The sequence below is a fragment of the Camelus ferus genome, chromosome 2 (genome assembly GCF_009834535.1).
Source record: "Camelus ferus isolate YT-003-E chromosome 2, BCGSAC_Cfer_1.0, whole genome shotgun sequence".
Classification (NCBI taxonomy): Eukaryota; Metazoa; Chordata; class Mammalia; order Artiodactyla; family Camelidae; genus Camelus; species Camelus ferus.
Window position 1 is genome coordinate 42,627,437 of NC_045697.1, and position 27,163 is coordinate 42,654,599.

Here is a 27,163-nt window from a genome sequence, read left to right on the forward strand (position 1 = left end):
GCCAATACCTCTATTGGGTAGAGCTTCTGATAGCTTTTATGTTCTTAACTGTGAAATATCTGCTTTGAAATATCTAGTGAGATGTTTGTCTCTCAATATTTCTTAAGCCTTAGTATTTAGATAAGAAAATACAGGTAATGTGAAAAAATGTTTTCCAGTTTTTCCCATCTTGAAAATAAAAATGCATATATATTGTTAGCTTCCAGGAAACATGGGGCTGTGTAATGTTCAGGGATTAAGATGTTTAAAATTAAAATTTGTGTATTTAGATTCAACTTCTTTTCCCTTGTTTTGTACGTACCCTAGTTAGTATACCTTACTTTTAGTTTGCTTTGTCAGAAAACAAGGCCTACAGCACTCTGTTTAACAAATATGTTAAATGTTAACATTAATGAAGAAGCATCTGCCTCAAGCATGTTTCCCTCAGTGCATGTGTTGCAGTCTTGGTCCTTGTTGCTGCTGAGGATGGAGGATGTTCCCTGTTAAACTTATACTGGTATTTCTTGTGAAACTAACCAGCTGCCAGCCTGGTGTTCTCTTCTAACCTCTCTAAACCACCCTGTCTGTTTTGTTGTCTGTAGTCGTGCAGAACAGATCCCTCCTTGCCTGACAAGTGAGTCTTCTCTCCCCTCTCCTTGGGGTACACCAGCTTTGTCCAGGAAAAGGTACTGATCTTATAACAGAAGTCATTCTTTTTTCGTGTGGGTTTTTTTCTTCTGTGCCCAATTATATGTAATGTGCTGATTGTGCTTTTTGTAACTTCAATTTTTTTTTTTGCTTTCTTTTTGATTTGACTCTTTTTTAAAGTTTAAAATTGTCAACTTCTGCTGAGTATATTTATGAGAGAAAATACGTTGCTACTGTGATGATATGAAGGACGTGTAAAATTTTGTCATCCAACTCTTTTAAACTAAAATATGCGTTTTAGAGCAGGTATACATTAAGTTAAAATTAATTTGGAAATGAGGATTTAATGCCTCTCTAAGTATTTCACTACTTTTCTTTTTACTTTAAGTGTGCTTGGTCTCATTCTTTGGGGCTTAGCGTTACTCCAAAATGAACATCCCAGAATTGGCTAAGGAAGTGTGCATTTTCTCAGTCAGGTTCGCCCAGTTGAAATGAGATGCTGTTATGGAGCATGCTAATCTTTGAAAAAATGAATAAAAAACCTCCCCTAGCTCTTGCTTTCATCAGTTGTGTATAAATCTCTTTCTAAGCTGATCTAGTCTCCCTCATATATAAAGCTTATGAATATAAAGAACCAGCAGTTGATTGACAGTACAGTTAAGATCCATTTGAGATTCCATCGGCAGCGTGTACTTAAAATGATCATAGTCTGTGCACCTGGCACCAGATACTCTTCCTTCCCCTGTTTTCCTCATAACCAAGGACAAGTCCTTAAGTCTTGTGTTAATATTCTGCTATTACTGACTTTTTAAAAATGAACCCTGAGGTTTTCTTCTGTTTAATTTTATTTCTGTTGTTCAAATTTTGAAACTTGAATAGAATCAGACTTATGTATTAAAAGTAGTTGTTGTAAGTGCGATATTTCAACAGTAATATTCATTAGGTATATGGACTTATATTTTCCTTTTCTCTTAAATTTACACTGGGGCTTACAGCTCATTTCTTCTAGTAAATCATGGCATAGTTCAAAATAGTCTTAAATGGATTTAGCATTGTTCAGTGTATTTATATTTAAAAACTACTTTGTTTTTTGTTTTTTCAAGAGCAGTTCTTTTTTATTTTTTTTTATTTTTGGTATATATTTTTTTATTGAAGTATAGTCCATTACCAGAAATGTTGTGTCAGTTTCTGGTGTACAGCATAATGCTCCAGTCATACCTGAACATACATGTATTTGTTTCATATTCTTTTTCACCATAAGTTACTACAAGATACTGAATATAGTTCCCTGTACTATACCATGTAAGAGGAGATCTTGATTCCAGAAATTATAAAATCAATTTGAGTTAAAGTAGTGTATTTTTCTGTGGCTAAAATTGATAAGGTAAAAGATATACTTTGTGTTGGAAGATTCACGTGTGCTCACTATCCCATAGAACTACTGGATGTTAGAAAAATAGTAAATACTTTTAATTATTAAAAAGTCATATTTATGATTCTGTCATACATGGTAAAGGCCTAAAGATTGCTGTGTTTAAAAACATTTAACTCTTTAACCAAAAACTACTAAATACTTTCAATGGAAATTCACAGATTAAAGGAACATATGTTTAAAAATCCATCAGAACTTACCACTTACTTAAATAGTAATTTGACAAAAGGAAAACAGCATTGTACTCCATATCATAGAGTTATTTAAGGCCTGAGAGCAAAAACATTTTGTCATCATTTGCAACACGGCTGCATGTAAGGATGCCATGTCTTTGACCTAAGGGAGAGCTGTCACTGAATCAGCAGTTGCAGTTGAGTGACTCTTATCCATAGGAATTCTAATCGAGATTACAAGTTGATGTTATCCCAAGGAAGCTCCCAGTGCTGTTCATGCTAACAACAAAATCAGTGTTGACATTTTCAGGTTGCCATTCTGGTCAGGTTACATTCATTTTGCTCATTGATAAGAATCATAAGCTAACAAAGAAAACAATGTTTTTATTTCACCATATAGTAACTTTTGAGATTAGAAAATCTCAAAAACATCTCAAATTACATCAGCTCATGGGCATCTTTTTCTTGTGGCAAAACATGTTTTTTTTTTTTGGCAAAAGGAGAAGCCAACATTGTGTTAGTTTTATGGCTCATGGGGATTAAGACACGAAGGAAAGTCTAAGCTTGTGATACTTGACTGGCATGTAAAGTCCTGGAAATTCTTCTCTAATTATTTTGAGAATTGGGGAAAAAGGAACTAGGAAAACTTATTTTGGAAAACTAAAACTCATGACTGTTTTTCATTATTCATAAGGAATAATGGAACAGAATTGCAGCTGAACAATGTTCAGTCAGAGTTAGATAAGTGAAAACGAAATCCAAAATAGCAGCCAAGACCCTCCACAGTATATCTGCAGTGGCAAAAACGGTGGCGAGTATTAGTCATCATTCAAACCTGGTATCCAGTACTTAATGCCTGCACATACTTGACGATCATTAAGACAAAGCTGATTCAGAATTTAAATATTTACGTATGTATTCCCAAAAGAGGTTAGTAAGTCTTAAGTATACAGGAGAATTTAGAGTGAAATATTAAGTAGCAATTTCTGTAAGCTTTAAAAGTAACTGCAACATAAAAATTAAATTTTGAAATGTCATTTTATCCCATCTTCGCAAATGGTTAGGTTTTGCTTGGTAGTTACCTATTTAATAAGCTTACTATAGTCTCTAAATGTAAAAGGTGATAATACCTAAATGACTTAGTAAGAATTAATGTTATATAATGCTTGTTAAAATAGACCTAATTTCTTAATAAATGCCATATTTTGGATTTCTGTGATGTTTGCAGTATTTTTCTCGTTTAAGAAGAACAGATGTAATTCCTACATTTAGAATGTTATTCTTTATATGTAAAATTTGAAAGTTTACTGCTATAACAGTTACATGTTAGCGAAGAGTTCAGTTTCCAAAGGCATAAAGAGCTTCTTCCTGGGTGTACATATCTGTAATTTAAATTCAAACCTATATTAAGTCTGGCAACTGAGAAATAATTTGGGAAGGCCTGTCGCCTAGAATATACAATTAGAATCTATGTTTTTCCTCAGATTTGGGTTACTCTTTGTGTATAATGAAAACAGTTTTCTGTGAAATTTCTAAATGGTTTGGAGTTCCTATTATACCATAGAGGAATATGATTCATTTTTTTCATTTTTTTCTGGATAGGTCAAAATACTTTAAAGACTAAAGGGAGAAGCATAGGAGGATACCAATTGGTAATAAGCATTTAGAATCTATCTTAGGAAGTTTAGAAATTAATTCTTTCTGAACTAGAACAGAAAAAAAAACTGAGTGAAAAAAATGAGTGGGTGTAGGATATGGTGACTTTAAATAAACTAGAAGAGCACATGTGGGTTTTTTTTTTTTTTTTTAATAAGTGAAGCTGAATACTTTCCTAGAATCTCTGTTAAAGAGAGAATGGTACTTAAAAAAAAAAAAAAAATGACAGTGCCAGTTCTTTGCTGCTAGATCAGTGACTTAAAGCATCTGCTTCCCAAGCTGCTCTTGTGCCAGAGAGCTGAAACTGCACTGCTCTCAGTGACAGAGCTCAGCATCAGACAAATTATGCTGAAACCAATTCGCTGGAACAAAGAGCTCCCATAGGCTGAAGCTACAAGCATCTGTTTCCATGTGCCAAGATACAAAATGTGCAAAGCTCATGAATTGTAGAAGCAGAGTATGAAATAGGAAGTGGAGATCATTGATAAGAAGAAATGTTGTGTATTCAGGACATGGCTGGGCTTTCCAACTCATGGAAGCTCATTACGTAAAAGATGCCCTCTTAAGTTTTTAAAATTTGTGATGAATATTTTCAGTGGTAGGGAGGATAATGCAAAAGAGGGTGAATGTACTTCCAAATAAGGAAAACTCCCCTGATGCTTAATGTATTTATTGTCGGGCAGCCAGGACTTTGAGCCAACCCTGACTCAGTTGAACCAGTTACAGAGAAGGCCATTTTGATCTTGTTAGGTCTTAATTATGTTGACCCATGGTTTAAGGAAAGGTTAAAAACACATAGGTAATTTCAAAAAAGAACAGTCTCACTGAAGGATTTAATATAGCTTGTCCTCATCACAAATGATCAGAACTGTCATCTTCCTTAGAGCTTGGAATCGCTGTGATTTCATCTGTTCTTTGTCTTCTGGTATACATGCCATTCTTTTTTTTTTCCTTTCAGTTTTACTGAGATACAATTGCCGTGCTGCACTGTGTAAGTTTAAGGTGTACGTCACAATGACTTGACTTACATGTATTGCAAATGATTACCACAATAAGTTTACTTAACATGCATTATCTTATATAGATACAAGGGGGAAAAAAAGGAAAAAATGGATTTTTTTTCTTGTGATGAGAACTTCTAGGATCTACTCTTTTAGCAACTTTCAAATACACCAGGGAGCAGTGTTAACTAGTCATCATATGCCTTTCTTTAATGAAACAGTCCGAATAGTAAATGGTGAAAACATATAAGAGCCTAGAAGAATTAATAGTTAAATTGTTTATATGCGACTCATTAAGAACTGATAATGGCTTTTTTATTTCCCAACCTTCAGGTGTTTTGTAACTCAACCTTGAATTTTAAGGCCTTTTGTTTATCAGTGGAGAAAGATAACAGAAGATGAAAATGAACAGAGAATGTGATCAAAATTAAATATCAAATTATCCTTCTTTCTTTCTTGCAGGCATGCGTATCATTCTGTTTCAACTCCCCCTGTTTACCCTCCTAAAAATGTTGCTGACCTGAAACTACACGCGGCAACTTCATCTGTCCAGAGTTCTGACGCTGTCATCATCCATCCTGGAGCCATGCTTGCTATGCTGGACCTCCTGGCCTCTGTTGGGTCCGTGACACAGCCAGAAGTAAGCGTGGGCATGTTAGTTCCTTCCCATCTTTAGTGAGTGAAAGGATGTGAGTGTGATTGCATGAGCAAGGGGGTGGGGCCAGGAAAGTGAGATGGAGCCTTCCTATATCACGTACTAAAGCAGGTAAAGGAAAAAAACTAGGGCTTTTCTATTCGAGTCTTAAATTTCTTAACAAATGGTAGATATGTATGCTTTTTAATACAGTTGATTTGTTAAAATGCAACCAAGACAGTTACTTCTAAAATAATTGTTTCTCCTTGAAATCCTGCTCAGCAGTGGAAATTGTTAATAAATAGTACAGAAAGAAAAATGACTGAAGGTACCATATTGAGACTATTTATCTATTCTGACTTGTAATGCTCAAGAGTTTGAGTGAACTGGAGTTTGGGTGACTAATTTTGTTAAAATGTTATGTGGCCTCTAAAGCCTTAAGTGTCACAAATCTTAACAATTGGCCTTCCTTTAAACTGGTTATTTACATACCATGAAAAAGACTTATTATGCCTGCTAATTTTATAAAAATAAAAATACTATTAATTATATATAGTCAGGTAATCCAAAAGACTTGGAAGAGAATGGAGTCTAGCTGGGTATGCTTCTAGCAAAACTAAGATAGGAAGTATTTCTCTGGCCCTGTTCTGGAGTTGCTGTGCCCCTTTAAGCCAGCTACTTAATTCATCTGAACGTAATTTGAAGCATGTAGAGACCTCACGTTAAAACGTGTGCCTCACATGGAGAGAACTGTCACATGTCTTATTAAGAACGCCCCTGTGGCATGGATTTCTTTGTTAACTTCAGCATGCTTTGGACCTTCAACTTGCCGTGGCAAATATTTTACAATCGCTGGTGCACACAGAGAGAAACCAGCAAGTCATGTGTGAAGCTGGTCTCCATGCACGCCTGCTGCAGCGGTGCAGCGCTGCGCTGGCCGACGAGGACCACTCACTGCACCCGCCTCTCCAGAGGATGTTTGAACGCTTAGCCTCTCAGGCTCTGGAGCCCATGGTGCTGAGGTCAGTACGTTCTCTTCTTCACAGTCAGATAAGCCACCGTGAGGAATGGCTCTTTGTAGTCTTCATAGTCAGGAATTCTTGCTTTAATAAACATGTGTTCAGTTACCTGTGGGCAAAACCGAAACACCACAAAAATGGGCAAAATGCTCAAAATATAGTACTTAGATAAATCTAGTTATTAATAAACAGGGGATGTCTTTGCCCATTGGTTATTTCTTCTACTTCTACAGCAAACTCTCTTTCCTTTAAAAATAAAGTCATGCTATATTTATATGACTTGCATCTACTTTAGGAACATTTTGTGTGTAAGAACTCTTTTAAGAAACACTTTTTTAAATTTTTTAATTTTAAAATAATTACAGATTCAGAGGAAGTTGTAAAGATAGATTGGAGAGGTTCTGTGTCCCCTTCACCCAGTTTCCTCCAGTGGTTGCATCTTAGGGAACCATAGTGCAACATCAAAACCAAGACACTGACATTGGTACAATGTATCCATGTATGCTATGGTTCCCATGTATGCTATAGTGCCCTGTTATTGTGTCAGACTGATGTAGCTATCACACAATTAAGGTGTCACAAAGATCCCCCCAATCCTATCCTTTTATTGTCATAGTCACCTTCTTGACCTCCACCATCCCTAACCCCTGAAAACCAGTAATCTGTTCTCCATCTCCATAATTTTGTCACTTTGAAAATGTTATATAAGTTAATTCATACATTAATTTTGTGATTATTTTGTGCTTAGCTTTTTCAGTTATCATAATGCCTTTGAGATGCATCTAAATTATCATGTATCAATAGTTTGTTTCTTTCGGGGGGAGGATATCGCTCAAGTGGTAGCATGCATGAGGTCCTGGGTTCAATCCCCAGTACCTCCTCTAAGATTAAATAAGTAAACCTAATTACCTTCCCCCACCAAAAAGAACAAACAAAAAAAGAGTTTGTTTCTTTCTATCGCTGAGTTGTATTCCGTGCTGTGGATATACCTTGCACACTTTAGCCATTCAAAAGGTAGATATATTTGAATAACCTTTTTTAATGCAAGAGAAGCAGTGCTCTGAAGCAGCATTTAAAAAAAATATTTTCCTTGAAATTTCCTAGCCAAATAGATTTAATGTGTAAGTCATCTTGTCCCTCTTTAAAAAAAAAAAAAATATATATATATATATATACTTGTATATCTTTGTCACTTTCAAAATATAAGCTGCTCTCTTTATAAGACAATTTTTTTCTGCTGTTAAAGAGTTCTTTTTTCACAAAACTTCTGCAACTTTCCTAAAAATGATTGGACTCTACTTGTAATTTATATTTTTTCAACTGACTCCAAACTAATGGTGGATTAAGAAAAACCTTTGTGGTTAACATTTGTTAAACAGTATTGTACAGGGCAGTGTGCTCAGCCTTGGTAATGCTGAGATGAGACAGTCTCTACTAACTTTGGCAGTCACATTATGGATATATTCAGAGACCTAAAATACTGAAAACAGCACGGAGATTTTTCCCTGATCCTTTCTGGTAATCTGCTTCTTTTAAAAGTAGAGAGTGTCAGCGAGTGAGAGAGAGAGACTATCTCATACCTACTACTCGTATTTTACTAAGTAACTTTTACACTGCCTTCTTAGATAAACAGAGTAAGCAATGGAAACCAACCATTTGGACATGCTCAGTTTTCACAGTGAATGAATTATCAGAAGGAAAGGTCCTATGATGATATAGGCACTTACCTGCTGATAAGCCATAGGTTATAAGCTAATTGCATATTGCACTCTGTATGAAAAAATGGCAAACTTTTTTTCTGCTGTAGAGAATAAAAAATTCAGAGATGTATTTTTTTCCCTCTTTTAGATGATGCCATAAATGACTGGATATAAAAGGCTCCTATTTGTGTAACCCCTTGACATGTCGCTGTATTTCTGCCCATCACGTTCCAGGAGAACATGCTCCTCAGATTTCATTTTCTAACTTTTCACAATATTTGATGTTCTTTTCAGTGCTTGGAGATTTAAACATAAAGTTAATATATATTATAATAACTCTTTGAATTGCTTTGGTATTTTAATTAGTCTGTTATAATTCATTAAATCATATTTTTGTGTGTTTATTTAATGAATTATATGGTGTTCCCAATAAGGAAAAACTTTGTGTTGTCTCTTCTTTAGGGAGTTTTTACGTTTGGCAAGTCCATTAAATTGTGGTGCCTGGGACAAAAAACTGCTAAAACAGTATAGGGTCCACAAACCAAGTTCACTGAGTTACGAGCCAGAGATGAGAAGTAAGTTGACCTTTGAAGTTCCGTTTTTTGGTTTATTTTATAAATGAAAATCATGTAGGGGATGAATATTATTTCAAGAAGTTTGACTACGAATGAAAGGAAAGAGAAAGGTTTGTTGTTCTTGTTTCATTTACTGTTATTTAAGTAAAGAAACATAAGATCTGATCTACCAACTGAAGAAGGGAGCATATGGGGATGGGGAAGGAATCATTGAAAGAAGCAAGATCCAAAGGAGATGAGAATTATGTGCAGAATAACCCTTGACTTGAAAGGGGGATTTCTCAGGGGATCTGTAATTTCTTTGTCTTTCTCAATTAGCCTTCGCTGCCTGGGTTAAAGAGTGGTTGACTGGATTATGAACAGGCCCTGGCTTTGCAGGACAGCTGCTGCAGGAGGACATGGAGGGCAGGAAAATGTAAAATACTAATAAAAGTAATTGAAGGGACACACCAAGGAGTATAGGATGGATAGAGGAAGAAGTGAAGTCAAGCAGCTAGTGGTAGACTGGGAGAAAAGGGATAGGTCGCTGGGCTGGAGAAGAAAAGGGATAGGCCGGACCCAAAAGCTGATGTAGTGAGAGAGAAAGAATGGGAGAGCTGGAGGAATGATGCAGGATGATGGCAGTCAAAACTGGAGCAGTAAGACAAGCAAAGAAAAGGAGCATGCCCAAGTTGTGGCTCTGGAGTGAAGAGCTGAAGCTTATTGGTGGAATGGTGATCATAGGAGCGAGATGCTAGATGGATTGTTCGTGTGGACCTTGACTTACCCCTGTGCGCTGGCAAGAATTAGTACAGAGGAGAGGTGCAAATGCAGTGCCAGCAGTAGTAGGTGGCGGTTTCATAGAGGGATTTCATGATAGGATTGCCGATGAGGAGACTCCAAGGACAAGTGTTTGCATAAGGCTGGTGGAAGGGTGTTGGGGAGGAAGAGTGTTAGCAGAACGTAGGCACTGCCTACCAGTCCGGCATAGACCCGGGAGAAACACCAGATTCCATCCACTCAACAGCTGTGGGGAAAGAGTATTCTCAGTAGAGCTCTCAGTGGCCCTAGGTGTCCTTCCAATGTTAATTTAAAATTTTGTTGGTTTTTAACTTTGCAATTTATTTTGTCTCGTTGTTAGCTATAGTTAAAGCATTTGCGTTGATGGATTGAAGTGACCTTTACTAGGGAAGCAAGCAGGAAAGAATAAAACTTAGAAAAGTAAAATAGCTGTTCTGAAAGAATGTAATAATTATTCAATTCAATCCCATTATTTAGGTGAGAATCAGAGATTAAACAACCTTCAACTGTTATTTTAACCTTAATTTTTCCTCCTGCCATTTATTAATATTGATTAGTGAATACTGTTTTGGAAACCTTAAGATCTTTTGGGTTCTAACACAGTTTTATTGGGAAACAGAGTATTTGAATTTTTCTTGTCAATTGATAGACATCCCTTACATGTATATATATATGTTTTGTTATTGTTTTTGTACTTTACACAGTTCTTTAGAATTGACAAAAATAGTTCCTTTCTCTAAGAGAATATTGAAATATTTTTTATGGTTGCCTGAATGCATGGCACTCTTAAGAGAGGAATAGTTACATTCTTGTGGTTCATCTTGAGAGGGAAGATTTTTCTCCATTACATTAAAATATATTCCTGAAAAATAGGACAGCCTGTTTAAATTTTTTTGTTCTTGAAATTGTTACTATTTGCATGCATATAAGAATTTTTAAATTCAAGTATTTTTATGATCTCATGTTTAATTTTAGTAGTTATAAGGGAAGAATTTAAAATGGGGAGAAAATGGCAGAAGCGAGCTTCTGCTATTTATGTCTGATTTTTTAAAATAAGAAAGATGACCTATTTCTCTCCATTATAATACTTCTTGCATATTTTGCTTTCTTCTCAAAGAAAAATAATAAATAACTTAGAGAAATAAAAATGTAATCTGATTTTTATAAATCTGTAATTTATAATTAAATTGTAATAGTGGCTTGGACAGTGGTCATTGGTGATTTTTATTCTTCTTGTATTTGATCTTTCCTTGTGCCGTTTAGTTTCCAACATTTCTGCAATGTGTTACTTTAGTAATAAGTAAGAAGGTAAAAACACATGCTATTTAAGTTTAGAAATGAACATAAATTATGTTAAAACTGGATAATAGCTTTGGGGTTTAAAAATAAAATTATTGTGTATATTGAAACTAAAGACTAGTATTTAAAAATAAATCAGCCTTGTAAATTCATTATTTTAGAAATCTACGTGATATTTTTCCCAAGAGATTTTCTTTGACTTACAGGTAGTATGATCACATCTATGGAAGGTCTGGGTTCTGATAATGTTTTCAGTTTACACGAAGATAACCATTACCGGATAAGCAAAAGCCTAGTAAAATCTGCAGAAGGAAGTACTGTACCCCTGACCAGGGTTAAGTGTCTGGTTTCCATGACAACTCCACATGACATCAGACTTCATGGGTCATCAGTTACTCCAGCTTTTGTTGAATTTGACACATCCCTTGAAGGGTTTGGGTAAGGATTTTGCAAGGTAGCCAAGCCTTATTATATTAATTTATACCTCAGTCTTGCCTTTGATGAATAGAACATTGGTTTTAAATCTACTTGATTAAAATATACTATATGCTATATATTTTCAAATGATTGAGTTCTTTAAGCATGTTATTTTAATTTTTTGGATTCAATTATTTTCAATTATTTATTATACTAAATAAATTGATATGGTATAAGAGTCAACAATCTAAGGCGCATGGTCCAAATCTGTGTTCGTAGGTTTTTTTTTAAATAAAGTTTTATTATAACACAACCATATTCAATTATGTGTATATTGTCTATGGCTGCTTTCATGTAGAGTGGCAAACTTGAGTAGTTGTAATAGAGACCATCTGATCTGGTCTGCAAAGTGTAAAATATTTACACTCTGGCCCTCTCTAGAAAATGTTTGCCTAGTGCTGATTTAGTACAATAAAGTTACAGATATTATGCAAATTAAAATTAGATTAAAAGCTCTTTGGGTTTTATCATCATTTTTTCCCTCAGATTACCTTTGTATCTTATACATGAGAAGTATTCGGTTACTATCACATTAAATGAGTAAATACTTTCAAGTAGCAGAAAAAGCTATAGTAGCAGAAGTAACAAAAAGAATCTCTAGAGAATCTAGAAGAGTATGTTTATAAAGTCCATCAGCCTCAAAATGGACACATGCTAATAGAATAGATCTATGTTTATACCATTGTTTGTAGGATTCTTATACATTGTCGGAAACTCTAAATAGTGTTTTAAGAACATTGTCGTGGGTTATTACTGAACAGTGAATTAAAACATTTGGGAATAGGCAAAAGTAATCAGAACAGTGGTTACAGAAGAGAATGACTCACTAGAAAGGGGCACAAGGGAATTTTTCTGTGGTGATGAAATTGTTCCAATGTCTTGTACAGGGTTACACATTAGTGCATCTTACCATATGCAAATTATACTTTGATTTTTGTTTTAATTTTTTAGAGTGGAGATTTTTAAAATACACCCTTTTAAATTCTCACATAATTAAAAGGAGAGGACTTTGTTAGGCATCTAGATTTATTCCATGATCTCTTTATCTCTAGTTAATAGTGGCAGTTTATTTCACTGTGGTAAGTACATAGTAATAAGAGAAGAAAACAGTTGCTCTCTAATACTTACGTTGTCTTTTCTTTAATAGCTGCCTGTTCCTGCCCAGTTTAGCCCCTCATAATGCCCCTGCAAACAATGCCGTCACAACAGGTCTTACCGATGGGGCCGTGGTCAGTGGCATTGGTTCTGGTAAATATTACTTTCTATGCTCATGAGATTCTTTTTTTTTTTTTTCATTCAGTGAATTATGTTTTATTTAGAGATTCTGCCTTTGTTGGCATCTTTTTTAAATATAAATATGAGTCAACACAAACTCTTTCATTGTTATTTTTCTACTTTCACTTTAGGTGAAAGATTCTTCCCTCCTCCATCAGGCTTAAGCTACTCTAGCTGGTTTTGCATCGAACATTTTAGTTCTCCTCCAAATAACCACCCTGTCAGACTTCTGACTATTGTTCGCCGAGCAAATTCTTCTGAGCAGCATTATGTGTGCCTTGCCATCGTTCTGTCAGCGAAAGACCGGTCTCTGATTGTTTCCACCAAAGAGGAACTGCTCCAAAACTATGGTCAGTAGCTGTCTTCTTCTTTCTGCTTCTTGTGATTGGTACAAGTGTTAAACTTCGTTTTAAAATTCAGTTTTAAGATCCAGCTGGTAATTCTTTTCTAATTTAAAATCATAGACTAGAACAGGTTATATGAAATCTTGAATATTGTTCATCAGTGAAGTTTTAAGGCATTTTCAAAAGAAACTTAGAAAACAGCAGAGAGAGTCCCTTAAATAAAGATTCATCTCTCCTTGCCAAGAAATCGCAGCTTTTGCTAGGAAAGCAGGTTGCTTGTGTAATATATTTTAGTAAGGATTTTCATTGGCTGTGAATTCTGCTTAACTAATGAATATTCATTGAGCACCTGCCTACCATATGTGCCACTCTGTGCTAGACACAATAACACAATTTAATTACTTTAGTCATCGCTTACCTTCAAGACTTAATACATACATTTAATAATCCTAATTCCTTCCAACATGTCATAATGTTACATTACTATGTAAGAGAACTTCATACTCAAGGCATTCATGAAGATCTTCCTAAATGATATAAATAACATAAAATGTAAATCTGAGTTCACTGAATTTTATTTGCTCTGAATATAGGTACTTGTATATAAATGTACCTCTTTTTTATTATCTAATTTTGTTTTTTAACTAACTAAATAAAATAATAGTACACATTGCTTCACCTGTGGTTGGTATTCACATATTAATTGAATATGAATGTTAGCTTCTCAATTAGACTGTATGGCTTCTTGTCTTATTTAGGATTCTTCATCATGATCAGCACAGAGTTAGGCATCAATGTAGTAAGTGCTTTAAAATCCTGGTTAGGACACTTTATCTGCTCTTTTGTGGCATTTGATTCTGTTGATGTTTTCTTCCTAATTAAAACTATCTGTAGTCTTGCAGTTTGAGATTACCTACTCTCTGTTCTCTCACCATTTCTCCAATGTCTCTCTCAATTTCCTTCAACAGCTTTCTCCTCCATCTTCTTTTAAAAATTAGTATTCTTCAAGCTTTTACCTTTAGTCTTTGTAGCCAACCTGCTCTTCATGAGAGGAAAAAAAAAAATCACCCATTTCTATTAGTATTAGGTCTTGTTACCCGCAGGATCTCTGAAATTAAAATCTTTCAGTTTGTCTGTGTCCCAGGCTTTGTCTTCATATTTTCAACTGCATATTAGACATCTTAACATGAGTAGTCTTCGTTAAACAGCTCAGACTATAAGATTTGTTCTTAAAACCTGCATCTCCTATTTTCCTGTTAAACGACACCCTCACTACCAGTTAGCCCATTCGGAACCTCAAGTCAACCTTGAAAATACCCTATGCCTTTTTAATATTTCTTGAATCTTCTGTTCCTTCCTATGCCCACTGTCGTAACTGTTTAATATTCTTTATCACTTACCTGGACTTCATAGATCTTAATTCTTTATTTGTTTTTGTCTGCCTACCCTGCTAGAACTCTTCATTTCCCACACACAATGTTATTATCTTTGTAATCTCGGGAGCCCTGCCACCCAAAACAGTGCCTAGCACATACTAGACCTACACACATTATTTAAAGACAAATGAATGAATGAGAAGAAAAAAAAATAAAGAGAAAGAAATACAGATAATTTGAAAGGGAAACAATGAGAAAAGTGAATAATAATGGAGAATTTGGGAAAAGGATAGAATTTAATGAAAAAGTTAAGGATTAACTCTAGGGATATTTCAGTAAAAAATGTTTTCTAACTCTGTCATTTTCACTGAATGTAATTTGCCAGACTACTTTGGTCCATATATCACTAGAAATTTCAGTAACTTATACATTTGTGATACATGTGATGTGACTACTGCAAAGATCCATCCTCTGAACAGCTGTAGCCCATTAGGATGCCTAGGTAATTAAGAGTTGTCAGAAACCAGTAGGCTCAGCAAATATCCTGCTACACCACTGAATGCTGGGTATGTCTTAGTTTAAACCTGAGTCAGAGTGTGAAACTCTTGGAAAATTTTTATAAGAAACATCTTCTACAGTTCTCAAGAAGATTCAGTCTGTTAACCAGGGAAGGGAGTAGGAAGAGTTCCTGGTTTCACCCATGCCTTTTATCTTTTGTTTTGCATCCCTTGGTTGTAGAACACTAGACCTTTCAAAGCTGTTTGACTCTGCTTTTTCTTAGTTCATTAAAATCTGTTGCTAATTAGGCCACAATGTGGATAAGATGCTGCCTTTTTAGGGGTCTTCACATCGGTAAATGTATATTCTGAATTGTCATTTAAAAATATAATCTCAGCATAAAAATATAATCTCATGCAGGTATTTTTAAGATTCCCAAAATAGAGTATTTTATTTGTAGTTCTTTCTTCAAATAATTTAAACTTAAAATTTTTAGTATATTTACATACATGTGCTTGTACTGAAAACTGGTGGGTCTGCTTTAAGTTACATGGTTAAGATCAGCTCTTTTTAAAAATTTTTCTTGGGCTGAGGGGAGGAATGACTTTCTAACATCTGGTTTCTGCTGCTGCCCCACCCCCTTTTGAATACTATATAAATGGTAAGATAATTTTTAACTAGCTTAACATTAAGATTAAATTAATACTTAACCCATTTATTTCCTAGCATGATTTGATAACATACTAGATAGGAGAGAGAAGCCAGATTAGAGTCAAGAAGTGATTGCAGCATGTTAGCAAGTCACCAGAGTTGTCAAGTGAAGCAGGAAACTTGGATTAACAAATACCTTTCCACTCCCTGAATCACCTCTTTCCTACCAGCTGTTGCCAGGCTAGGGTCAGGGCAGTACAGCCACAAACTAGGAACAGGTAGTTGCCCCCTTGTATCATTGAACAGAGCATCCTTGGTTCTTGTTCTAACCAGTGCTGTGATCAGATACATGTCAAACTAGAATTTTAGAAGACCTTTTATAACAGAGCATGACAGGTAAGAATCAACTAGTCTCTTTTTGTTGTCTATTGTAACTTTATTTTACTGTCTTTTTTTTTTTTTTTTTTTTTTACTTTTTATTAGTTGTTATAAATAACTGTATGTATCTTAAGCAGAACAAAGCAAAATGTATCCCAGGTTTTACTTTTTTACTACAGTTAAAGTTACTGAATGAATAGGATATTTTCATTTACATCATCATATTATCTTAACATAGAGTGAAAGTCTAGATATGAATAATTGTTAGCATGAGGACGACGTTGAGTTTTTAATTTTTCCCCCTCTTTATTTTAGTTGATGATTTTAGCGAAGAATCATCTTTTTATGAGATTCTGCCGTGCTGTGCTCGCTTCCGATGTGGAGAACTGATAATTGAGGGACAGTGGCACCACCTGGTTCTGGTGATGAGCAAAGGGATGCTGAAGAACAGCACTGCAACCCTCTACATCGATGGGCAGCTTGTCAGCACCGTGAAGGTAAGCCTGCTTGTGCTTGTCAGTCCCAACTGCCTTTACAAGATATTTGAGGGGCCAGTGTGCTTATGTGTGTGTGTCTGCAGGGGTATTTTTTTAAGTTGTCTTAATTTTAAACTGACCTTAAGTACGCATTTGAACAGTGTGTGAGGGTCATGTGGCTGGCTCAATTCATGTCACTTTATTAGAGAAGACTCGAAAGGCGTGCACTAAAAAAGTTAATGCACATGTTAGTGCTTGAACTGGATTACTAAGTGCTTTTTCACCGCCCAAACCAGTTGGAAGGCTGGAAACCAGCTGGATGCCTAAATAAATGATGAACACACTATTTTGTCACTTCATTGTTATTACTGAATGCAATCCAGTAGGTTCTATACCCCTTTAGAGCTAGAATTGTTTTTACTCATTTTTGTTTTCAGATCACCCAGATTAGTCCCGGATAATAATAGTAGCTGTTTCCTTATCATTTGTTGAAGGAATGAATGTATAAATATTACTCTAGATAGCTTTACCGCATACAGTATTCAGAAGCCTCTGTGACTACATTTTCTTCCTTAGTGATAACTTACTGTGGCATTGTGTTTCAATATGATAAACCCTAAAATGAACTCTGTGGGACTAGTGATTTATTTTCTTGATATACTGGATTGCATTAGAAATGGATTTATAGATTCTTTAGTAGGTTGCTCCTACGTTATTTTTAGTATTACTGAAATAAAAATGTTTTCAACTTCCTGAATTGAGAAGTAAGAGTTTATTATTGATATATTGCCATCATCATCGTTACTGTGCCAGTGAGAAGTCACAGTCCTGTGACACCAGCTTTAGTTCACATATTGACCTTCATACTCATACTGTTACCATCAAAAGGAATTCTTTAATATGTGGAAGAACAGATGTGATCTGAAGCACGGACAATGTGACAAAACATTCTATGGAAATGTTTTTCATTCCATTAAGTGATGAAACTGCTTATACCACCAGAAGCAACTTGATTTCCTTATCTTTTATACTCTAATTATATATTTATTGTGAAGAGCTGAATGATAATTTAAGCATCTTGTCAGTAAACAGTAGTATGATTTTAAATCTGAAAATATACTTTTCACTGGGATTAAACTGTGTTTATAAATCGTAGCAGATGATAGACTATTCATTTTTCTAATATTTTTATAGCAGGTTACCTATTATAAAACACTTTTCGTGAATAATTTTATATAACAGACTCACACTGAAAGTAACATAACTAATTCAGTACTTGAATTCCATAGTTGGAAATCTGTTTTATATCAACTTGAAAAATTCATAGCAGCATCGTTAATTTGGTATGCACGCCAACCGCACAGTAACAGCAGCCCTGTATTGGACTGTTGCCCTTTCTAGCATTAGATAGTTGATCTGTATTACAGCATTGAATAACAAATTTCCAGCTTGCATGTCAGGTTCTAGTATCTTGGCCTGCCCTCATGTTTCTCAACCCAAGTGCTTTTGTACATTTCTGAAATCATACGGCCTTGGGATAATGAAAATATACACAAGAAGTGGTTATTTTCCTGATGAAAGTGTTTGTGGTCAAATCTCACGTTTGCTTTTGTTTTCTGCATAGCTTCATTATGTCCACAGCACTCCTGGGGGCTCGGGTTCTGCAAACCCACCGGTGGTCAGCACAGTCTATGCTTACGTCGGGACTCCACCTGCCCAGCGCCAGATTGCCTCACTGGTTTGGCGCCTGGGACCCACGCACTTTCTGGAAGAGGTTTTACCTCCTTCAAATGTTACTACCATTTATGAACTAGGACCAAATTATGTTGGAAGCTTCCAGGCCGTATGCATGCCATGTGAGTAACTTACTCTTTGTTCTTAAAGCTGTATAAGGCTTAACCTCCTGTGGTGTAGATGCATGGATAAGTACATGTGTGTGGCTAAAGCTGCACATTACATGTCTCTTAAAAAAGGGCCTTCTCCTCTCCTGTTCTTCAGCGCAATACTCTCGACCACTCCTATTCATAAGTGCTCTCCTCCATTGATCATACTGTCCTTTCTTGATCTTTGTCTTCGTGCGTATTCCTAATTTTCAGTTTCTCTTATAGGCTCCAAGATGTAGGTGTATACTTTCTAACAGTCTACTGCCAACCTTCTTCTCTCTGTAATTTCTCTTATTACATGAAGCAGTTTGAAGTCTGTCTACTCTGGTTAAAGGAAAGAAGGATGGGTCTAGAAAACACACACGTATTCTTTAGGTTAGACCAGTTAACATCCATTTTCCTCGTCTTTATTCCGGCAGTCCTTTCTCCCAAAAGGAAATTGGAATCAAAGGAATTGATGTTAAAGTATAATTCCTTTGCAGTACTTTTTCCAAATGATGTCTTCCATTCTCTTGTTCTCATTCTACCAAAGTTCTCATAAGAGTTGGGGCAAGTATGCTGTAAATGGTAATAATCTTATGGCTAAGTAATTTCTTTCACTTAGGTTCTTGATTTAGATAGCATGAAATAATAGCTAACAGTTACTGAGCACTCAGTGTGTGCCGAATAAGTTAATATGCACGGAGGACATAGCTGTCTTGAGCCCTTCACATGTATCTGTTCATATCCTCAGAACACTGGGACTTAAGTATTGTTATCGTCCCCATTTTATAGACGACGAAACTGAGCTGCAGAGATGTATAGGTCACATAGCTTTTAAGTGATAAAGCAGAGGTTCAGAGTTAAGCTATCTTGTTCAAAATTTGTGTTACTCTGCCATGTTGTTGAGAAGAATAAAAAGAGGCATAAATGGGGGCTCTCGTTGGGGAGGAGACCTCGTGGTGCAAAGATCATGGGCATTCCACTCATTTTTATTCCCTTGTTCCTTGCAATAATGGAAAGTGTTTTGTGATTTGTTTGATAGCAGTTAAAACTCTTTCTCTTTCTTTACATTATGCTGCATATTAAGCATACTTTAAGAGCAAAATTTGGAGTGCAAAAGCTTTATGACTGGATGGTTTTCCATATTTGTAATTAAAGAAAGAAATGAAGAGCTATTAAACAGTTTTTAAATTTAGCTCCCTATTCCACTTTAAAAGATTTTTCAGGTGTGTTCATTTAACGATGATAATAAGAATTAAAGGGTTGTGTTAGGATCAGGAGAAAAACTGACAATTTTGAAAAGGATTATTCTTCTTTTGAAGGTAAAGATGCAAAATCCGAAGGGATGATCCCATCTCCTGTGTCATTAGTGCCAGAGGAAAAGGTTTCATTTGGCCTCTATGCACTGTCTGTGTCCTCTCTAACAGTGGCAAGAATTCGGAAAGTGCACAACAAGTTGGACAGCAAAGCTATCGCCAAGCAGGTAAGCAGAATGATTTCCCAGTAAGCTGTGCCTGGTTCTCACTGGGAAGATGTGCCAGAGCTTCCTTGTGGGCACCACCCAAGTATGAGTGGTTGCTAAAAAACAGTGCCTTTCGTGTATTGTTTTGGCTTCTGTGCCTTTGAACTTAAGCCAAAACTTATTTAGATATTTAGTTTAATTTGGAAAAGTTGAGAATTTCGTTCTAAGTGCATGGTTTATATTAACTCCAGTATTTTTCTTGGCAATTGAGAAATTGAACTTTAGGAGACTAAAGGAAACAATTGCTGTTTTTTAAGGCTATAACTTTTTTTTGTATAACCTACTAAATGCTGAACAAAACACATTTTGTTCAGGACCCAGCAGTAGGTAATAAAGAGTAAAATTCTTGCCTTTATTAAGGTTCTTACATTCTAGTGGAAGAGGTGGACAATAATAACTGAAGGAATAGCCTGGTCGTAGAGTGGGTTAGAAGATGAAGAGTGCTACGTAGGAAAATACAGAAGGAAGGGGGAGAGAGAGAAGCTTATGGCTTTAGGTAGGTTGGTCAGAGGAGGCCTCACTAAGAAGGTGTCAAGGCAGTGAACCATGAGAGTACGGAGAGTGGGATGTGTGTGTTACCCCAAAAGAAAAAGGAAAAAGACCCCAGTTCTTGTCATACTAGAAATAGAAGATTACCAATGGGAGATGGTGGGCGTTGTATAGGGAAAGAGTTTGTTTTTTAATTGAAATACAGTCAGTGACAATGTGTCAGTTTCTGGTGTACAGCACAATGTCCCCATTCATGCATATACATACATGTATTTGTTTTCATATTTTTTTTTTCATTAAAGTGTAATTAGGAAAAGAAAAGTACACCTCCACGAATGGGAGACAGCTGATCCAAGGGGGAGAAAGCAGTGGTCTTTGTCTGCCCTTTTGTCTTATACCCTCGCTCTAGAGGTGGTCTTTTGATTGATTGACGGCTCTTGTCCCTGGAATGCTTAGCATGTTTGGCCCCTTTACGCGTGTCCTTACCCATGGTGTACACAGAGAGACCCTTGGCGAGGGGTGGGGGGGCCTAAATCGCAATGGTAATTATATCACAATGAGCATTAGATCATGTTCGGTAGGGTCCTTCTCACTGCTCAACAGTTGGGGCTGTCAGGTTCTAACCGATTTCTTGGTGACTTAAAAGAAGTGAAGCCCTTGTACGCTGGAGGCATGCATCCCGCCGTCTTCTGGATCATCCTCCCTCTCCTCCACCTATCTGCCCAGTGTCCCCACTTATCTAACTACCTAACATATGTATGGGGTTGGGGGGCTTGCATTCCAGGAGTGTAAGTGCTGAGGCTCCAAGGAAGTGCATGGCTGCCACAGAGGCACATGTGGCTCCAACAGAACAAGAGAAGGCCTGAGTAGCAGGCAAGGTCAAAGTGGAGTCACTTTTTCTGATTTGGAGAAAACTGTCAGAAGAGTAGTTGGGGAGTGAGGGGAATACTGAGAATTACGTTTTGCAAAAATTGAGAAGTGTATTAGACATCTTAGTGGAGATATCAGAGCCACTGGAAATACGAATCTGAGTTCAAGGGAGAGGTCTGAATGTCATGAGTGTTTGTACATGGTGTTTAAAGCCACGAGACTAGGTGCATTCACCAAACTGTAGATGTAGGTAGAGAGGAGGAAGGGTTTACAGGCTGGGCGTTCCAGTGCTGTGGAGCTGGGGAGGTGGTGAAGAACCAGCAGAGAACACTAACTAAGGAGCCAGCAAGAAAGGAGAAAAACTAGGGTGTTGTAGAAATCAGTGATTCACTGTGGCAAATGTGTCAGAGCAGTCAAGAAAGATTAAGGCTGAGGACTGAGGACTGACCACTGGGTTTAGCAAGGTGGAAGTCATCCGTGAGCTTGACAAGTGATTTTGGCTGATTAGGGGAGGCAAAGCCAGAGGGGAAGGAAATCAAGAGGCTGGAAGGAAACGATTTGGAAACAGTAAGTATCGACAAGCTCTTGTACAGAGCTTTGTCTGAATATGTGTGTGTGTGTGTGTGTGTGTGTGTGTGTGTGTGTGTATACATTATATATAAATTATATATATAATATGTATGTATAATCTTCTAAGGAACAAAAACTGCATAAACTTAATTCTACAGGTAGCAATAGATTTAGTCTACAGATTATTTTTGCTTTAAAAGTGCATTGGGTGTGTATGTGCAAAATTTAACGTTCCTTTTATGTGGGTGTGTTTTACCCATAAACTTGGATAATTTATGTGACCTTTACTTGAATATGGAGTAAAGCAAGTATTATATTCAGTAATCAGGAATACTGTGAGGCAGGGAGTGATGAGAATCTTTAAACCACAACAGAGTTTCATTCAGAAAGACCCCTGAAGCTGATTCCTGAGACCACTTCACCATCTTTCAGTAGATTGTATTTAACTTACTTCCTGTGAGTTTCCACACCTTTGGAAGTATTTGCACATTAAAAAAAAAAAAGAATGCTCGTGTTTTTAATATTCTAATAAGGAGAGAGTAAAGATAGGTCCTTTTTTCTTTTCGAATCAAAATGCTCAGACTGTTCCTCTATAGTTACATTGTTTTCCTTTCTTCTCCTTCAGTTAGGCATCTCCTCCCATGAGAACGCCACTCCCGTGAAGCTGATACACAACTCAGCAGGACACCTTAATGGACCTGCACGGACGATTGGGGCTACTCTGATTGGATACTTGGGTGAGTCAGGTAGACTTTGTCCTTTAAAACTTCTTTATTGGTCTTCAAAGCTGCATTCACCTTCTTCGTTGAAGGTGGTGTTTAATTTTATATCCTGTGGTACTGACCTATAATGTTCTCTCAGTATTTAGAGATTAATGTCAATCCCAGGCTCCAGACAACTTTAAAAATTATAACTTTTTATAAAATTCCGTTAACCTTTCCCCTCTTTTGTCAGCATGGATGAGCACTGACTGTATACTTCTATATAATTTCAAGGTAAATTTTATACTACATTTAGGGACAGTTGTAAAGACTCAGAAATATTAATGATTGTTATTGCTATATGGTTTGGTTGCCTTAGTGGTGGCACTCATGCTTCTGTTATTTGGAAATGAGCTAGAAATAAGAGCTTCGGAGTGTGAGCATGTGACTCCAACTATAATAAAAGTCAGAGCTGTAGAGCCTCATACTTGTCTGCTTCAAAAGATTTCTTTTTTTGGGGGGAGGGTTAGCTAGAATGTTGAGGCATAACTCAATCAGGCTATCTAAAATTCAAAACTAGCTATTATGTATTTTAATGTTCAGATCAGTACATAATATTGGTTCCTTTTAAGATTAACAAAAAGTGTTGGGCCAGTCAGCATCCTACCTGTTCACTATCAGTCCTAGGCAACTTTTATTGTCCCAGGCATGTGCACATCTCCTAACTTAGTCTTTCTTTTTGACCATATTGTATTAATAAAAGTTTCCTTTATGCTAAGGCACATGGTAGTTTTTCTTTATTCAATTAAGCAAGTATTTACTGAGCACTGACTGCTCTATGCCCTGTGCAGAGATACAGCAGTGCTGTGACACAGCAGGAAGAGCAGTGAATGAACAGCTCAGAGATTTAGGTTCTAACCCTTGTTGTGTCACTGGATTCATGCCAGACATTTGAGCTCTGGGGATGTCATTTTTCTTATCTATAAACTAGTAGTTCTGGCCCTAATTACCTTAGAGGATTGTTTTCAAAATCCAGTGCCATACATATTACAGTATTGTGAATACTGCAAGCCACACAGAATATAAAATGCATTATTTGCTTTATTTTTGAAAAGCTCAATCTTGATCGGTAGGCAAATGACATTCAAACATTGCCTTTAAAAAAGAAAAAAAAATAGGTTAGGAATGTATAGAGATGAATTTTTTTGTTTGTTTAATTGACACAAAGTTAGTTCCAGTACCTGTTCCCACATACTTCTGCTCTTCCAGGATCACTGATGTTCTGTTATTCAGACTGTGTAACTAAGAGCAGCTTTGAGCAGTGGTCAGTAATATGCTTTGTTTGGCTTTTCTGTAGGGTATGCTTCACCCCTGCCAGGTCGGCTTCCCCATCCCATTTCCCAGCTCACAGAGTTGACGTGCTTTTGCTCTCCCCAAGCTTATTCTCCAACAGTACCTAGTAAGGCATTCTCCCTTTCCGCAGAAATACATCCTCAGGGCCTCGGTCCTTGTGAGTCTGAATGCTGCCCAGGGCACATCATGGAAGCATTGGTGCTTGCTCTCAAGCCCAGTTCTTCTCTGCTCGCTCCTTTGCTCCCAGTTCTTCTCTGAAAGTATATACATCAGCATTTACTGCCTTCCCCCAAATTCTACCTTGAATTTTTTTTTTCAAGAATTTCTCTTTTAGGCTAGAAGGGTTTGGGGGGTTTCTTTTTTAAAGTATAATTTATAATTAATTAAATATTTCTTAAGATAATGTATTCAGTTCTTGTGTACAGTGGGGAATTTATTTTAATTATTTTTCACTGTCTTTTAATCAGGAGTAAGAACATTTGTTCCTAAGCCTGTTGCCACTACTTTGCAGTACATTGGTGGAGCTGCAGCCCTCCTGGGCCTGGTGGCCATGGCCTCCGATGTGGAAGGGCTCTATGCTGCAGTCAAGGCCCTGGTTTGTGTGGTCAGGAGTAACCCACTAGCCAGCAAAGAAATGGAAAGAATCAAGGGCTACCAGGTTTGTAACCATAAAGCTTGGTCGTCACTTTACTTTGCATTAAAGGTCTTCTAATTGTCATGGTTATTTGTTTTTTCAAACTCTGAAAGAATGATACTGCCCAAGTAGACTTGAAAAGTTAGTAGTTTTTATTAAAACTAACATTTCAAGTGAGAATGTGAGTTGTTTGTTAGTTTGGAGTTATTTTTCTCTGTGGAAATAGGGATTAAATGAAATGGGGTCATGTTCCCACTGCTCTGGAGACTGCCAGGTTGGGAGGAGGTCCGGAGCCCTCCCGGTCCCCCTGGTCTCTCCCTCCACACCCAGTCATCCTTTACCCGCTTCCTTACTCAGCCATGTGAGAGCCACTGTGTGTTATATGGTCCCGAAAACTCACATGCGACTGAAAATACGCAGTGTTCATCACTTACATCTCTACTAGGTTTAGGCAGAAAGCTGCTTATGAGAAGAGAAACAGGTATTTGGAGCAAGATTAAATCCCTCTAGTGTAGATGAAGAACAAATGCCTTCTCTGGCTTTAGCCTGAAGTTCATTGGCAGCAGATAAACTCTTTAGTGTTTTCTGTAGATTTAATTACTCTATTCTGGTAAGTTTTATTTTACAAAACTTTCAAAATGATACTGCAGCACTGTTTATCATGAAAAAAATAGGAATAATCTAAAAGTTCCAATAGTATGAGACTGACTGATAATACTATAACCATTTCCTATGATAAAATTATAATCATGGAGACAGTATTGCAAAAGAAAAATCCTTTTGATAAATTTCTGTAGAGAAAAAGAGTAGAAAATTGTATGCACATGATGACAACAACAATTTAAATGTTTATATGTAAATTGAAAGAGTTTATGTAAAAGTGGATATTTTTATAATAGAATGATGGGATTAGCTGCTTTTCAGACTTCCTGTAATGCTATTTTATCATAATAAAAATTTAGAAATCAGTGTAGAAGTCTCAGGAATTGCTCTGCATAGGGTTCTCCAGTGTGTGTGTGTGTGTATGTGTGTGTGTCCGTAGGACGATTGATAAACAAACATTTGGTATTGCTTTCTTTTAGTTGCTGGCAATGCTGCTTAAGAAGAAACGTTCCCTTCTGAACAGCCACATTCTCCACCTGACTTTTTCCTTGGTGGGAACTGTTGACAGTGGACATGAGACCTCCATTATTCCAAATTCAACTGCTTTCCAGGATCTACTTTGTGACTTTGAAGTATGTATAAGCACGCTAACTGGAAAAATATAATCAATGAATCAATTTCTTATTCTATATTTGATAGAGTTAACTATTAAATAATCTTGTCTCTAAAACATGTTTATATTCTATGATTTTATGATGCTCATGTTAATGTCACTAGTAAGATGTACAAAATAGGGTAGTAATGGGGTTCCTTCTCCCCAAAGATGTTTCATTTTACAAATATCGTAGAAGTGAAACAGTGCATTGCATATGCCTAACTATGGCCAATTCGCTGTTGCTGCTGGCATTATGAGAGGCAAACATATTTTCATCAAATAATTTTGATGGAAACTTTTCCTTAATAAATAGGAGTTAGGCCTGAAATTTTGATTACTAGTAGCTGTTTAGTAAAATACTCCTTTCACCAGAATAACAAGATTTTTATTTCTACTGTCTTATTACCATAACAGCTTCCACTCTGTCTTCTCAGATCTCACATATCTTTCTCCATTTAATTTCTTGTTTGCAACACTTTGCACACTCATCATTATATACTTCACTTTCAAGACTGTGAGATTGGAGGCTTGGGGAGTGCAGAAACCATGTCTGTCTTCACCTTTGTGTCCCTAAGCACTCAGAGTGGTGCGTGGCACCTGATGTTTGCTGTTATGTGTGGCCCTAACTCTTCTTTGTAGCTTCTGTAAGCTGTGTCTTGTCAGTTATTTTAAATCTCTAACAAAGAGGCTGTGTGCCCTCATTGCTTTACTGAAACTTTATTTGGAAGCGTATTAGCAGTCCTCTTCCAAATACAAATCCGTGGCTTGTCCTCGGCTCTCATACCTCCAGCTCTCGTACCCCCAGCTCTCAGTGGCACATGGCGCAGTCTGTTTCCCTCTTCTTGCATCTCTTAGTTCTTTGTTAGCTTTTGGGCATCACTCCCCTCGTTCTTATATCTTTCTCACTGCTTTTCCTATAATTTTCTGATTGTGGAATTTTCATTACTTTATAAAAGTGTCCATCTTCACTTCTTTATCTTTTCCTTTGTTGTCTTCTTTCCTTTAGGTTCTCACCCAGGCCCATAGCCTCATCTCTACAGAGGCGACTCGCAAATCTGAATTTTTATCTTGACATTCGAATTCCAGACTGACTTCTAACTTCTTCCTCAGCATTTCCATTTTTATGTCCCAGCAACACCTAAACCGAACTTAAGATCCTTCCCCAAATTAGTTCTTCCTTTTAACTTCTGTTTCTATTAATAATACCACCATTCCCCCATTCACTGAGGCTTGAAACTGAAAAATCAGCTTCCTCCTTCTGCACTGTTGATACAGTCCATATTAAGTCTGTAGATTCTGCTTCCACATTTCATGTAGTCTGTGTTTTCTGTTCCTCCTGCTACATCCTAACCCAAGCCCTAATCAGTTCTCCTAACTTATTAAGATACCAGTCACTTCTTTCTCCCTTTCCTATCCTGTGTGTTTTTTGACCTCATTCTTTCTAAGATGTAATTGTATCCCTTATTCAAAAACTTCCAGTGATTTTTCTGCACAATAAAGTACACATTTCTCAGCTTGATAGTCAAAGTT

At 36.6% G+C, this 27,163-nt stretch overlaps 1 protein-coding gene across 5 annotated transcripts in view; it reads left to right on the plus strand.

Annotated features, from left to right (window-relative positions):
* The window catches only part of WDFY3 (WD repeat and FYVE domain containing 3), a 242,775-nt gene that overhangs the window by 133,418 nt on the left and 82,194 nt on the right, over positions 1–27,163 (plus strand). For 4 of the 5 annotated variants that reach the window (XM_032498818.1, XM_032498840.1, XM_032498836.1 and 1 more), the window contains 13 exons: positions 582–665; positions 5,352–5,529; positions 6,331–6,545; positions 8,705–8,817; positions 11,103–11,334; positions 12,521–12,621; positions 12,780–12,998; positions 16,211–16,392; positions 17,996–18,227; positions 19,559–19,719; positions 22,313–22,424; positions 24,209–24,399; positions 25,458–25,610. In XM_032498818.1, coding sequence (XP_032354709.1) covers positions 582–665; positions 5,352–5,529; positions 6,331–6,545; positions 8,705–8,817; positions 11,103–11,334; positions 12,521–12,621; positions 12,780–12,998; positions 16,211–16,392; positions 17,996–18,227; positions 19,559–19,719; positions 22,313–22,424; positions 24,209–24,399; positions 25,458–25,610 — 2,173 coding nt within the window. The remainder of the gene's footprint in view (positions 1–581; positions 666–5,351; positions 5,530–6,330; positions 6,546–8,704; positions 8,818–11,102; positions 11,335–12,520; positions 12,622–12,779; positions 12,999–16,210; positions 16,393–17,995; positions 18,228–19,558; positions 19,720–22,312; positions 22,425–24,208; positions 24,400–25,457; positions 25,611–27,163) is intronic. The other variant, XM_032498850.1, reaches the window with a different exon arrangement.